Source organism: Sycon ciliatum, chromosome 5, assembly GCF_964019385.1.
Source record: "Sycon ciliatum chromosome 5, ocSycCili1.1, whole genome shotgun sequence".
Lineage (NCBI taxonomy): Eukaryota > Metazoa > Porifera > Calcarea > Leucosolenida > Sycettidae > Sycon > Sycon ciliatum.
Window position 1 is genome coordinate 8,661,036 of NC_088647.1, and position 15,744 is coordinate 8,676,779.

At 48.1% G+C, this 15,744-nt stretch overlaps 1 protein-coding gene across 1 annotated transcript in view; it reads right to left on the reverse strand.

Moving 5' to 3' along the window:
• Positions 1-15,405, reverse strand: part of LOC135817450 (CUGBP Elav-like family member 1-A) — a 51,835-nt gene extending 36,430 nt beyond the window's left edge. The window contains exons 1-2 of the mRNA XM_065330641.1: positions 15,279-15,405; positions 14,113-14,662 (exon numbers count right to left, since the gene is read on the reverse strand). Of these exons, the coding sequence (XP_065186713.1) occupies positions 14,113-14,652 (540 nt within the window). The 5' untranslated portion in view covers positions 14,653-14,662; positions 15,279-15,405. The remainder of the gene's footprint in view (positions 1-14,112; positions 14,663-15,278) is intronic.
• Positions 15,406-15,744: the final 339 nt, after the last annotated feature.

Below are 15,744 nucleotides of genomic sequence, written 5' to 3' on the forward strand. Positions count from 1 at the left end.
AGTGTTCTTACTCTGTACATTCACTTAACACATCTACTTGTTTATTACCCTGATGGTCTTTGTTCACCATTCAGTGACGCATTCTAGCTGATGATTCTCACGAGAAAACGTTCTTTGATCCAAAACATTGTTCTTTGATGTTGTGTGGAGATGCATGAAAATATAGGATGATAGCGCATTATATCTTACTAAGGGGCCATCCGTAGATACCGATATTTATTTAGAAACGAAAACTAGTCATTTCTCTTCAACCCCCTCCCCCTCCCTGAGAAACGAACACATACAAACCGTATATAGTATCGATATTTTGAAATTATTTTCTTTTTTCTGGACGTGCCCACACATACACACTGTGCAATGAAATTTTTCGAGAAACGAACAGGCGCTCAACCCCCCCTAAACGACTAGTTTTCGTTTCTAAATAAATACACGGATGGTCCCAAAGGCCAGCCAGCCTTAATTCGTTGTTTCGGGTTGCTTCACTCATTTGTACCTGGGTCCATCGGTCGGGTTTTTATATTTATTTTTATTTTGGTTTCTGCCCTCAGTGCATAATGTGTGAACATTATGACCATTGAATGACTATTACAGTGAAACCTGGTTAGGAAGAACACTGATAAGACAAATGTTTGCTTTTAAGGAAGAACTAGTATTCGTAAGAATCGTAACTCCATTGGAGAAATCACTGTGTATTCACTGGGTAAACCATACGGATAAGAAGAACTCCCGTTATTGCAAACAAACATCATCGGTCCCTTGGTGTTCGTCCTAAAGAGGTTTGACTGTACATAGATGGTGCATAGCGAATACCCAAGCCGTTGTCCATCAAGCCAGTCGATCAAATCTGACCGTAGACGGCCCAGGCTGGCATTGTCCCCTCAGGACCAGATCTTGGCCTTGCTGGCCAACGAGCCAGACAAGCAGCTCTCACCAAACCTTCTGGCCTGAATGAGCGACGAGGTGACAGGGTTGGTGCTGTTTCAGCTGAGGACCGATTGCAGATCGGCGAAAACAGAACACAGCGTCGTCACCAAGCACTGTATCTTGTCATTTGGCTGCTTCCGAGGTCGATGTCTGGACTGCTGAAAATCGATCGTTATCTGCGGATCAGGAGTGATCTGCTCTAATATCACTTCAGTTTTGGTCTGGGAGTTTTGACGCGAAAGGCCCTACCGTCAGCAGGAAATTGTGTCCCGTCCTACACGGACGCACACACCGCTGGCGTTGTTTGACCGTGTTCCATTTCGTCTCTGGTTGCTCTGTACAATGCTCTGTGCAAGCGAAATTGAGATGTGAGAATGTTTGAAGCCTATGCCCGAGATCCTTCCGGGAGCATTCTTTGCTGTTTTTGTCTGCAGTGTTTAGTTAGAATCATAAGGATGGCGTGTGTAGTACACAGTCATGCACACTAAAACTTTAAAAACGCATTTTGCGGTCGGGTGAAGAATGCCTTGGTGTGAAAGTTGTAGCCTGCAGGCATGGTGACCAGGTGACCATGGTGACTGGTGAACCACATCAGCATGTGACTGCGTACTCAACCGTGGTCGATTGGGAATAAGGGCCGAACGCTGCATTGCAGCCTTCTCCGACGGACCAAAACAAGGTGACTCAGCGTCCAAAAGACTACGACACATGGGCCAATCGCGTTCATCCGTGCTTTTATAAGAATGAAATGGAGCTTTTAGTGACAGTTTGCAAACAAACCCCGTCTATGTTAGTAGGGCGCAGTCACCCAGTTTCGGCGGAAGTGCGCGAGTTCGATTGGGAATAAAGAAGGAAGGGAGCGTCTCAGCTTCCTCGGACAAAAACCATTTGACTCAGCACCCCGAAGACTACGAGTAGTCTATTCTTACCTATATGTTTTCTCACTCACTAGTGTATTATAATCTTGAATTATATTCTACTTTCTTACTTGTGAAAAGTAAAAAGGGCCAAGAGGCTACAGTGAGTTACACTATAATGTCCACTAACACCACCAGTTACTTAACAATCAGCTCATGCGATAACATTGCACGACATTCACCGACGGTGCTGACGTTCTACAACTAACTGGCTAACAGCTCTAGCACATCTTGGATGCGCACTCCAACAACGTATTGTCTAATTGGTCTTGCCAGTATTGTCATCGACATGCATGAACATTCGCCAACGTCCTTCACAGCTGAGACCGTTTGAGCTCGTGCTTATCCTGGTTGCGCTCACCTTCCCTTCCTTATGATATTTCTATAACTTAGAACCTTCCAAGTTGGAAGGCTGCTGGAGTGCGCATCCAAGATGTGCTAGAGCTGTTAGCCAGTTAGTTGTAGAACGTCAGTACCGTCGGTCAGTGTCGTGCAAGGTTATCGCATGAGCTGATTGTTTAGTAACTGGTGGTGTTAGTGGACATTATAGTGGAACTTGTAGTTTCTTGGTCTTTTTTACTTTTATAAATAGTCCTTGGTTCTCCATCCGAGTTAATTCTTGCACACCTAATGAGCCGTCCTTATATACGGCAAAACGATCATCGTGTGAAACTGCTGCTTGTTACCGCTGGTTATTGTCCATCTAAAGTGTCATAGGGGAAGAGTGTGTTGCTCCCTACATGGGAGCTCGCAGTTTTCCTGCCGACTTGAATTCTCACTTGACTGACTCACGACTGCCATCCAGAGCAGAGCACACGGGAAGTCCATGGAACCATCCACTCGGCAAACCTGCAAGAAAGCACCACTCCCTGCTCAATACACAGTGTTTCGGGGAATTCACCCCTCATCAGTTGAGCTAGAGTAGGCTGAGGAAGATTGTGGCTGAAGAGCACCACTTATGTAGTGCTCTCCAGGCACAAACATCATCAGGCATACAAACTTACAAAGACGCTCCGTTTCCAGCGCGACAAACACCTCGTGAACACTAGATAGCAGCGCGAGTCAGTGTCGCTCATGGAGGTGCTGAAAAAGCGCTGAGGACCGTTGGCCATTCACAAAGTTGTTGCCTCCAAACCATCTAATAGGGCTTGAAAGTGATGACGTCAAAACGGCCAGGGAGTAGTAAGTTGACATCAGATTTCTATTTTTGGATCACTAAGGTGTGACTTTGCTATTGCCTAAGTATGTGGGTGCATAGCAACCCAATCATGTCTCATGCAGGTGTGACTTTTATTTCGCCACCAGTTGTAACCCCGCCCCAAGTAGCCAAATCAGTCAGTTTCACTGGCTACATCACCATGCTGTGGGTAAGACTGCTTGAAATGTGCTTGGATCCGTACAAAAACTGGATCCAAGTGGATCCAGTTTTTGAATTTTTGAAATTGTTGCTATGCTGTGACGTAGCACTTTCAAGCCCTATTCGCAAGCCCGAGTGGATGATTCGATGCACTTCTCGTGTGCTCTGGATGGCAGTCGTGAGTCAGTCAAGTGAGAGTTCAAGTCGGCAGGAAAACCACGAGTTCCCATGTAAGGAGCAACATACTCTTCCCCTTCCCCTACTATCGCCGAAGTCGCATCAACCTCTTCTTCACATTGTTGTCCCCAGCGCGGGCTTGCGAATTAGATGGTTTGGAGGCAACAACGTTGTGAATGGCCAACGGTCCTCAGCGCTGGTTCAGCACCTCCATGAGCAACACTGACTCACACTGCTATCTGGTGTTCACGAGGTGTTTGTCGTGCTGGAAACGGAGCGTCTCTGTAAGTTTGTATCCCTGGTGATCTTTTGTGCCTGGACAGCACTATATAAGTGGTGCTCTTCAGGCAAAATCTTCCTCAGCCTACTCAAGCTCAACTGATGAAGGGTGAATTCCCCAATACACTGTGTATTGAGCAGGGAGTGGTGCTTTCTTGCAGTCCTCCACAGCTGAGACGTTCAGCTCGTGCTTATCTTGGTTGCGCTCACCTTCCCCTCCTTATGTTATTTCTATAGCTTAGAACCTTCCAAGTTGGAAGGCTGCTGGAGTGCGCATCCAAGATGTGCTAGAGCTGTTAGCCAGTTAGTTGTAGAACGTCAGCACCATCGGTCAGTGTCGTGCAATGTTATCGCGTGAGCTGATTGTTTAGTAACTGGTGGTGTTAGTGGACATTATAGTGTAACTTGTAGTTTCTTGGTCCTTTTTACTTTTTTTATTAATAATCCTTGGCTCTCCATCCGAGTTCATTTCTTACTTTTACTCTTGTTTTTGTCACTTCAAATGTAAAAATCTATTTCAATTTTGATGTTCCCTTCAGTCTCGAGCTTCCATTTATAACTGTGCCAAGAAAACGTTCTGGAACCCTCCAATTGCTGCTATGATTGTATGATGTGAGTGCGAACATAGTTCTATATGTTATCGCTTAATTGAGATTAGTGTCGCCAAGTCGCCTGTTCAAAGAAAAAAAAAGGTTGTCAAAAGTGGGATTCAAACTCACAACCTTTGGTGTTTGGTCAAAATGGCGACAACTGTCATGAACAACCTTATTTCGTATTGCAACGACGTTTCTATTGGTTCGGATAACATGCATGATTACTTATGAAGTTGGTTGAGCAACCAACGAGGAACACACGCTTCCTGCCAAACATGACACTTGACTGACTCACGACTGCCATCCGGAGCACACGAGGAGTCCGTTTGCCTAGCGGAAGGTGCGACGTGCTCCTCGTATGCTCCGGATGGCAGTCGTGAGCAGTCAAGTGTCCAACTTGGCAGGAAGTGTGTGTACCTTGTTGGAGCAACCAACTTCATCACTAATACCGCCGAAGTCGCAACTTCTAAATTCGCATTTTCATCCCTCACACGGACGTGAGACTAGTTGTTGGAGATGACAGCATTGTAAATTGCTACTGGCTCTCAGCGTCTGTTTAGCACAACTCCATGAGCGACTCTGACTCACGCTGCTACCTGGGGCCTCACGAGGTGTTCGGCGCGCTGGAAATGGAAATGGAGCGTCTCTGTAAGTGTGTATCCCTGATGATGGTTGTGCCTGGACAGCACTTTATAAGTGGTGCTTTTCAGGCACAATCTTCCCCAGCCTACACAAGCTCAACTGATGGGGGTTGAATTCCCCAAAACACTGCATATTGAGCAGTGAGTGGCGTTTCTTGCAGGTTTGCTGAGTGGAAGGTGCGACGTCACAGTGCTCCTCGTATGCTCCGGATGGCAGTCGTGAGTCAGTCAAGTGTCAAGTTTGGCAGGAAGCGCGTGTACCTCGTGGGAGCAACCAACTTATTGACTAATATCGCCGAAGTCACAACTTCTAAGTATTATTATTATTATTATTAATATGGCAATAAGTAGGACGAGCTGAAGCGACATGTGGACTACTTTATTAACAATGTAAGCGATGGAGACGATGCAAGAAACAACCTAAAGGGTAAGGAAAAATACATGTAAGAAGAAAAAGGGCAATGGAAAAAATAGATGATTCGAACAAGTTTTCGTACAACACTCTTCAGGAATCACCGTTGTACTAAAGAACAAAATGAGAACAAAGGAAATAATATAGCAATCAAGGTAGGGTGACACGATACAATGACAGCACTAGAATATCGAGGTGCGATTTCTCACAAAAGTGTGCAGAAAACAAGGGTATACAAGTAAGAATATTATTTCCTTTGTTCTCATTTTGTTCTTTAGTACAACGGTGATTCCTGAAGAGTGTTGTACGAAAACTTGTTCGAATCATCTATTTTTTCCATTGCCCTTTTTCTTCTTACATGTATTTTTCCTTACCCTTTAGGTTGTTTCTTGCATCGTCTCCATCGCTTACATTGTTAATAAAGTAGTCCACATGTCGCTTCAGCTCGTCCTACTTATTGCCATATTAAAATTATTGTCTCCTCGTCGAATTATTATTATTATTATTATTTTAGAATTGCGATCAACAGAACGAGCTGAACCGACATTTCACAAAGGCTTTATTGTATTCAAAAAACGAGTGGATACGAAGGCAGTGAAGAACATGGAAGAAAGAAAAAATGTGATATGGAGAAAATGATGAACAAAAAATCGTACTTCGAACTAGTTTTCGCACAACACTCCTCAGGAAGCTACGTTGTACTAATGAAAAACAATCCAGAAAGATACTAATAAAGAGAAATGGAGTGAGAAGAAACAACACCTATGAAAATGATAATCCTAGCACTAAGGTAATAACAGGAAAAACTGCGAAAGCACTTAACGAACTTGTAAAGACTACTAGTATACTGTGACACAAGATATGACACCATGGCCAACCAGGGCCAAACAAACAGAACAAGCTGCTACTAGAACAATTTCAAACGAATAATGCTGTCCTTCTGGACACACAGATTAGGCTTATGAATACGTTGACAAACAGCTTCTAACACACTCAACTGCAACTTATAACCATGACGAGCACGGCACAAAACAGAAAAAGAAGAATCAGAATACACCTTGCAGCAATCAGGACGAGATACAAGATGCTTGTACACTGATGACTTCCTACTAGAAAACACACGCTCGCACCCACTCTTACTCACACAATCATTCTCGCTCTCACACTCACCGGACTCACTGGACTCACTGGTCGAATCCTCCTCAACGACGTCCTGCCTTGGAGCAATCAGGTCCCATCTCCTCCCATCCCTTGTCTCACGCTCCTGTTGTGCATTCTGTTGGCTCTGTACTTCCGTACTGAAATAGGTCATGGTGTAATTCGCAGTTGTTCTTCTGGGTCCTACCAACCCATCATTTAAGTCATGTAATCTACAACTTTGAATGCCGGAATTGTGCTAGCCGGTATGTTGGTAGGACTGTTCAGCACCTGAGCGAACGCATCAAGCAACACACTCCTTTACACATTATCCCACGTAGCGCACAACTGGAGCGTCCCACGTAGCGCACAACTGGAGCGTCCCACGCGGGGAAGACCCCGTAAACAACCACTACCTTCGCCAACACAGGACCCAGCGTCCCACTCGGCAAGTCCACTATTGGCTCCCGTGGCCATGACCAAGTCACTCCCTCCACCAGCGGAGGTGGATGTGGCTTTGGCGACGCCACGTGTGTTGCATGCAGACACGTTTGCGTCATCATCGCTTGCTGCATCACCGGCAGAGACGACAACAATACCTACCTCAATATCAACGAGACCCAGAAGAACAACTGCGAATTACACCATGACCTATTTCAGTACGGAAGTACAGAGCCAACGGAATGCACAACAGGAGCGTGAGACAAGGGATGGGAGGAGACGGGACCTGATTGCTCCAAGGCAGGACGTCGTTGAGGAGGATTCGACCAGTGAGTCCAGTGAGTCCGGTGAGTGTGAGAGCGAGAATGATTGTGTGAGTAAGAGTGGGTGCGAGCGTGTGTTTTCTAGTAGGAAGTCATCAGTGTATAAGCATCTTGTATCTCGTCCTGATTGCTGCAAGGTGTATTCTGATTCTTCTTTTTCTGTTTTGTGCCGTGCTCGTCATGGTTATAAGTTGCAGTTGAGTGTGTTAGAAGCTGTTTGTCAACGTATTCATAAGCCTAATCTGTGTGTCCAGAAGGACAGCATTATTCGTTTGAAATTGTTCTAGTAGCAGCTTGTTCTGTTTGTTTGGCCCTGGTTGGCCATGGTGTCATATCTTGTGTCACAGTATACTAGTAGTCTTTACAAGTTCGTTAAGTGCTTTCGCTGTTTTTCCTGTTATTACCTTAGTGCTAGGATTATCATTTTCATAGGTGTTGTTTCTTCTCACTCCATTTCTCTTTATTAGTATCTTTCTGGATTGTTTTTCATTAGTACAACGTAGCTTCCTGAGGAGTGTTGTGCGAAAACTAGTTCGAAGTACGATTTTTTGTTCATCATTTTCTCCATATCACATTTTTTCTTACTTCCATGTTCTTCACTGCCTTCGTATCCACTCGTTTTTTGAATACAATAAAAGCCTTTGTGAAATGTCGGTTCAGCTCGTTCTGTTGATCGCAATTCTAAAACTATTGTCGCCTCGACGCCTATTTACATATTATTATTATTATTATTATTGACTGGTTTGAGGGAAAGAGACAAACGGGAAAAGTTATTATTATTATTATTACTTTTCCCGTTTGTCTCTTTCCCTCAAACTAGTGAAGATTATTATTATTATTAATTCAACATCTCCTGGCTCGTCAGAAGACTGCCAATATATATGAGAAGTCGGGTGGTAGCCAACCACGGCGAACTGAATAATAAGGAGAGAAACAAAGAGAGTACTGCAAGGGGAGGCATGACGAAAATGGTGAGATTATTTAGGACGAAGAAGCTGAAGCTTGAACTCCTTAATGTCTGTGCATGCTTTAAGGCTAGTTGGCAGGGAAGACCAGAGAGTGTACGCAGAGAAGATAGGAGATCTCAGAAACAGGGAGGTATTGGAACGGGGTAATGAGAAGGAATGACGTGTTGATCTGGTGGACACAAACCAGTTATACTTAGCAAAGTGTTTTGGAGCCAGGTCTAATAAGATCATGTGTACAAGGATGCAAAGATGTTGCTGGTGTCGCTCTAAGAGGGGAGACACTGAAGCTAAACTGTAGAGTATGCATCATTACTTAGCTAAAAACAAAGAAGCTTATTACATGTCACGTGACCGTTGCTTCGTCCATAGCCAATCAGCGACCTTCCTCGGCGGGCCATAAATCTCGTGACGGGTTGTCGGGGAATCTCAAGCACGCACACAGAGTGCACCCGACACAACGAACACCTACTCAGTTCATATGGTTTACAAAGTTGAATGCATGATAGGATTAAAGTAACGGGAAGAGAAATAGAAAGTCGAAACTGTCTTCATGCCATTGCAATAATAATTACAACCACTGAACACCGCGTGGTTGACAGCTCTATCTGCTCAGGAGGTGCATGCATGCGTGCACAGCACACCCACACGTAACGAGTCTGAAGCACATGCCAGTACGTAATATTAGGACGTGACGTGGCAACGTGATACTAGTACATGCCCCCTAGTGACAATTGTCACTAAAAATGAGGAGAAGAAGATAAAAAACGACTTTAAAAAACAGTACCAATTATCGCAGAATAGGAGCCAATAAATTGAGAAAACAAAACAAAAGAACCAAATTTATGACACACACTATTAAACGTCAATCGTCAGAGACGGTCAAAACACGAATTAGAGTCACGAGTCAGACCCAAACTCGGACAAAGCAGAGAACATAGTGGTCTCAAGAGCCATACCTACTAGGCTCACGGAGCAGGGCTCTGTCGCGGAGAAGACGACCACCAGCGGTGTCATCAGGTACACCAGCCAAAGGCACATGGTCCAACGGCTCGTCATCGATAATACTAGCAACATCTAGTGGCTCAGAGATACGACTGGAATGACTTCCAGCAGGCTTCAGCAGCTCTGTGTTGACGAGTTTTTCTGCTGTGCCACGGCCAATCACGACAGTTGAGGGACCAACGACTCGCTTGACGATCCAACCTTCTTCGAATTCGGGGAGTCGTTTCTGATGCCGGTGTGGACGGCGGAAGAGAACAGACTCTCCAGCCGAGAACGCTTGAGTTGGCTCCTCGACAAAATCGCAGGACGACAACTCTGATTCCAGGAGATCGTACATGGCTGAGGCGCGACGCTGTATTTCCTCCGTCCAGCGGGGAAACGACCAATCTGTTGGGGTAGCATCCACCACGAGACTGCGGGGCTGCCAGCCAACCATTGCTTGCATAGGTGAGACACCGGTGACACTGTGGGGCCTGTTGCGGTAGAAGTACAGGAGCATAGCTAGGTCGACCTGCCAATCACTGGACTCGTCGAGGACCTTCCGCACCAAGGTCAACAGCGTTTGGTTGAACCGTTCTGCGGCACCTTGCGATTGGGGGTGGCGAACTGCGCCAAAACACACGTTGACCCCAAATACCTTGTAGAGGGATGACATCAGGGCATTGTGAAGCTCGGTGCCGTTGTCGGAGCGGATAACATGGGGAGGACCCCACCGAGTGCACACACTAACAAATGCATCGGCGACAGACTCAGCATCATGGCGAACAAGTGGGACGACCTCCACCCACTTGGTGAAGGTGTCAATGCAGACAAGAACGCAGTGATATCGGCCAGACTTGTTGGTACCAAGCTCGAGCGTGTCAATTTGCACAACACGCCAGGGACCATTGGGAGTTACAGGTCGCGTTGGTTGCGGTAGACAAGGTTGAGCAGGATTTGCCGCACGGCAGGTAGTGCACTCTGACACGTAGTCACGGCAGCGCTGTGCCATACCAGGGAAATAGCATTGGCTACGGAGTAGACGCCACATACTTTCCCAACCGGCGTGACCACTCACAGTATGGGCGACTGCAAGTGCATCGGCAGTAAGACTCTGGGGAAGGGCAGGCACAAGCTCAACATCATTGAGAGGCGATTTCACGCTGCGAAACAGCACATCATCCTCAATCACCAGCTGGGTTCGGACTCTGCTGTAGCTTGAGTTGGGAATCGGTTCACCGGAGAGAAGCTGGGCCTTAACGGACGAGATCTCCTCGTCAGCAACTTGGGCAGTGGCGATGTCACCCATAGCAAGAGGTGGGAGAGCACGAACGGTAACACCGGCTGCTGCAACATCAGGCTGTGGCTTCTTAGGACTGTCCGGCACACGGAACCAGGTAGGGACACGGGTTAGCTGATCCGAAATATTGTCCTCTGAGCGGACCCATTCAGCGTCAACTGTAATGCCAGATACAGTGATCAAATCGTCGATGATCTGCAAACGACGCTGAACCAACGTAGCGTGAAGGCCACTCACTTTAACCCGACGAATGTTGTTCAGCAACTGCGTCAACCAGCCATGGACTGTACGCGAATCAGTGTGCAAGACCACGTTCTTCACTGGCCAACACAGAGCGAGGTTGAGCGACTTGATGACGGCGTCTAACTCTGCTATGTTGATATGACGCTTATCATCGGAAGGTCTGAGCCAGGACTTGTCTTCGACGATAGCGCCGTTGACTTCCAGAACCGCACCCATGGCCAGGCCAGAAGCATCGCACCAAACGTGCCACACTGTGGTGTCATCACAGGGCACAGACCAGACACCATGCACAGGATCGTCTTGACGGACACGAGACTCGACCTCACGACATGGTTGCACGAGATGAGGCGGTACGAGGTCATCCCATTTCGATGTGTTCTCACCGACAAGCCGCTTGATGTAGTTGCACAGCGGGCGGAACCAGGAACATACCGGGTAGTGACTAATCACACGGCCACACCAACTGAACACTTGACGACGAGTTGGTGACTCTGGCAACTTGAGGTCAACACCAGCACGACGTTCCCACGTGACTGTATCTTCGACATCAGAAGAGGACAGCTGTAGGCCCAACACACGAGCAGTTGCGAACTGCTCTGGCTCTTTCGTCTCAAGCCCATAGCTGGCGAGTTCACGGCGGACGATGTCGGTCTGGGCAGTAGGGACGTAGAGGTCGTCCACATAGTTGTCAACGTCGGCGTGATCACGGGTAATCCATTGGACAATCATGTCCAAGATCTTTGGCGCAACGTTCAGACCGAATCCCATGCGGGTCATGGTATACAACTCGCCTTTGTACACAATGGTTTGGTACTTGTACAGGGTGGGATGGATCCGTACTTGCAGGTAGGCTTTCCGGATGTCGAGAAGAACGCTGTCGGCACTACGTCTGCGCCAGTCACGGAGTTTCGCGTCACAAGCTGGAGCGGTGACACCGGGGTGGGACACAAGACAGGCATTCAGGGCACGGTAGTCCAAGCACGGCTGAACCGGCGTGGATGCCTTGTGCTGCTGACTAACGGCAAGTATCGGCAAGACAGCGACAGGCTCTCCGAATGCCTCGGAGTCGTACTTGACAAGCCATCCATTGTCCACCCACAACTTCATTTCTGAAGCAAACTGCTCCTCCTCGCTGACGCTTAGAGACTTCCGCGAGTACTCTCCAATGCCGGAACCAATGTGCTGCTCGGGTGCAACGCCACCCTTCCACGACCACTGAGCAATCCAATGACCACGCTCATTCGACCAGTTAGCTTGGCAATCATTCGCCTTCAAGGTGACTGTCGACTCGGACTCGGTAACATCGATGTGACGAGAAAGCTTGTTAGGCTTCTCAGATTCGGGTTGGGGAGATGCACCGGCAGCGACACCTGCCTGCTGACCAAACACAACTGAGGACAGCGTGCCCCCTAGACCGTCGTAACGTAGAGTGAGGCCACCAACCTTGCCAATGGTATCTGTGCCAATCAGGAAGTCCGTGTTCAAGGACGACAAGTTGGGCACAACGAGACAATCAATAGTGATCCGAGGCAAATGGACGGCTCCATCAAGTCGTTGCACACGTAGTGTGACGTTGCCAAGGATAGTAAGTGGTGTTCCGTCCATAGACAACAGCTTGTCCTGACAGGGAGAAACTGCAGCTGAAAGGTTCAATCGGTCAACAACAGCCGACTCCACATGTGTGCGAGTACAGCCAGAATCCACCACAGAGGCAAAACGCGTCCACGTACTAGACTCAGTACTGGGTTCCTGTACGTCCACGGCTACACGAACTAGGTCTCCATCCGATTTTGCCAGAGCAAGGCAAATATCCCTACGTTCAGTCGGCGCGTGACCAGCAGCGACATTTCCAACTCGACTCTTGTTCGGACAGTCCTTGGAAATATGCCCTTTCGCTTTACAGGCATAACAGCTGACACTGGGCTTACGCTTCGGGCACTGTGATCTCACATGGCCCACGGCCTTACACTGGTAACACACGAGCGACTTCTTGGGCTGAGAGCTAGCAGCAGCAACAGCACCATGGGATTCTGGGAGTTTGGATGCCTGCATGACTCTGATTTGATTTGCCATATCAGTGACAGTGAGCTTCTGCGTAGCAGACGCCATACGAACGTGGTAACCAATATCAGCTGGCAAACCACTCAGGAACTGCTCGATCAGCACGGGATCTGAATTATCCGCAATCTTATGGCCAGACAGCGTAAGTAGGCGCTTCAAATCTGCCAGGTACGCGTCCACAGGCTCTCCATTCCGTAAAGCCCTTGACGTAAATGAACGGTAGGCAGCACCAGGCGTGGGGCAAAATGCCTGCTCCAGCGCAGATTTAATTTTTGCCGGCGATTTTTTGTCCTCGTCAGACAATTGAGTGACAACCGTAAAGGCTTGTCCACTCAGGAACAACGGAAGATGCTCAGCCTTGGCAGCGTCATCGGCCCACTTATTGGCCTTGGCTAAGACCAGAAACTTAGCCCAGAACTCATCAAAGTCGTCCTGTTTGCCCCGATACGGGCGAATAAATCCATCCAACTTCGAAGCCATCTTTCAGAACTTCCAACGGGTTTCGGCACCAAAGTTGTCGGGGAATCTCAAGCACGCACACAGAGTGCACCCGACACAACGAACACCTACTCAGTTCATATGGTTTACAAAGTTGAATGCATGATAGGATTAAAGTCACGGGAAGAGAAATAGAAAGTCGAAACTGTCTTCATGCCATTGCAATAATAATTACAACCACTGAACACCGCGTGGTTGACAGCTCTATCTGCTCAGGGGGTGCATGCATGCGTGCACAGCACACCCACACGTAATGAGTCTGAAGCACATGCCAGGACGTAATATTAGGACGTGACGTGGCAACGTAATACTAGTACAGGGTTGAAACTCGACCCGGGTGGAACTCAAACTAGGTTGAAACGTTAAGGCTGTGTCTACATGCGCTCGAGTACTGCCACCGTGCCAGGCGCTGCCTTTGCTTTGGCAGGCTTTGGTACAGTGGCAGTGCACCAGCGTACGTAGCATGCTTTGGGTCAAAGGTGGTACGAACGTGTACATGGGGAAAATTCCAGGGAATTTCGTCCTATATTCCCCGGAAATAACGTCTACTGATTGGCTGAATCCATGGTTTCCTACCGTACTATGGGATAAATGTACATAGCGAGGGTTCGGGGCTTTCAAGCACTCTCGTGAAACCTCATTCACCCCCCCCCCCCCCCCCACCCGAGACCTCTGGTCGGTCGAGTTGCTCCCTGTACATCGGCACGTCGTCCCTACATCCCCTGTGCCTTGTTTTGTGTTTGTCTCCACATGTCTATCTGTAGGGCTGTGTTCCCAGTAAAAAATAAAATAAAAATAAAACACTCCAACAACGGTCTTTTCGCTGCAAAATCAAATCAGAACATAATTATTGTACTCACCTTCCTTGAGTCCTTGGCCTGGTCACACTCAAAAGCTGCCTTTGATGCCACGTCTCCCTGGCTTACAGTAGCGGGCGGCGATGCCACGTCCCCCTGGCTCCTGTTGCCCTGGCTACTGTCGCCCTGGCTACTGTCGCCCTGGCTACTGTCGCCCTGGCTCCTGTCGCCCAGGCTCCTGTCGCCCAGGCTCCTGTCGCCCAGGCTCCTGTCGCCCTGGCTACTGTCGCCCTGGCTCCTGTCGCCCTGGCTCCTGTCGCCCTGGGTCCTGTCGCCCTGGCTCCTGTCGTCCTGGCTCCTGTCGCCCTGGCTCCTGTCGTCCTGGCTCCTGTCGCCCTGGCTCCTGTCGTCCTGGCTCCTGTCGCCCTGGCTCCTGTCGCCCTGGCTCCTGTCACCCTGGTTTGCAGCAGCTGGCAGAGATGCCATTTCGGCCTGGCTTACAGCAGCAGCATGCGTTGATGCCACGTCGCTCTGGCTTGCACTTGCAGGAGCAGGCGTTGATGCGATGTCGCCCTTGCTGTCGGACTCTATCTGACTTGACATTTTCTACAATCTGTCAAAAGTAAAGTAAAGTTGGAAAGTGCTCGTTACCACCGGCAGTTTGAGAAGCACAACCACCTTAGGAAGTAAGTTAGTTTCGCTTGTTGTTTTTGTTGTTGTTTGTTGTTTGGCTCCCTCCCCGTGCAGTTCAGTAACCCTCACGTAGTATCACAGATACATCGTATTCTCTCTCTCCCCCCGTTTACCCGCAGTTATTAGTATCCTATTCTCTTACTATGTGCTTCCATAGCTTTTACTATGTTCTTCCATAGCCACTTCTAGGCTAAGCCTTCGCCGTCATTTTATTGGGTCGTCATCCCGTTTGAATGTGCGAAGTGAAATAAAAACCAACCAACCATTTAGAGTGGAGTTCCAAAACAGGCCTAAACCTAATTAGCTAATGACAATGGTCCCACTGATAATAAGAGAAAAGAAAGAAGAAGAAAAAAAAAAGGTCGCTTGTGCCAAGCGATGCAACTACAAACTACATTAGTAGTACAGTGGGTAGACGTCAAGATGCAAATCCCTTTACAACAATAATCATCAGATTCTGTAACACTAGTGCGGTGACTCAGTCCAACCATTCCGCTGGCACTAGCACACACACATACATGTAATCATTATCTTACCTGTGCGGCTGTAGCTCTGCGTTTGACCCAACAAAATGTAAACGGCGACACAAAAGGCGAGACAAGGGACAATAACAAGGCAATACGAGACAGGATGATACAGGGCACCTACCGGTAACTAACTTGATTTACAGAACAACTGCAAACTGCAAGCACAGACTGAAAAGTAGCTACTGAAACTTGAAGCAAAGCCTCGTGACGCTCGCTCGGCTACACCGTACACCAGGTACACGTCGCCTAGGCTACAGTCTATCTTGTAGTACTGACACTGTCGGGGACATGGAAATCCAGTCCATTGACCGGGGACGGCGCCCTCAGCGCGTACAGAACGCTCCGTGCATGCAGTGCAAGTCATGTATTAGGGAGGTTTAGTCCCACGTAATCCGTGGGTACTTTACGTGGGTGTACCACGTGATACTCAGTGCACTAGTGACCCACGTACAGACGTTTTCTGATTCACGACATG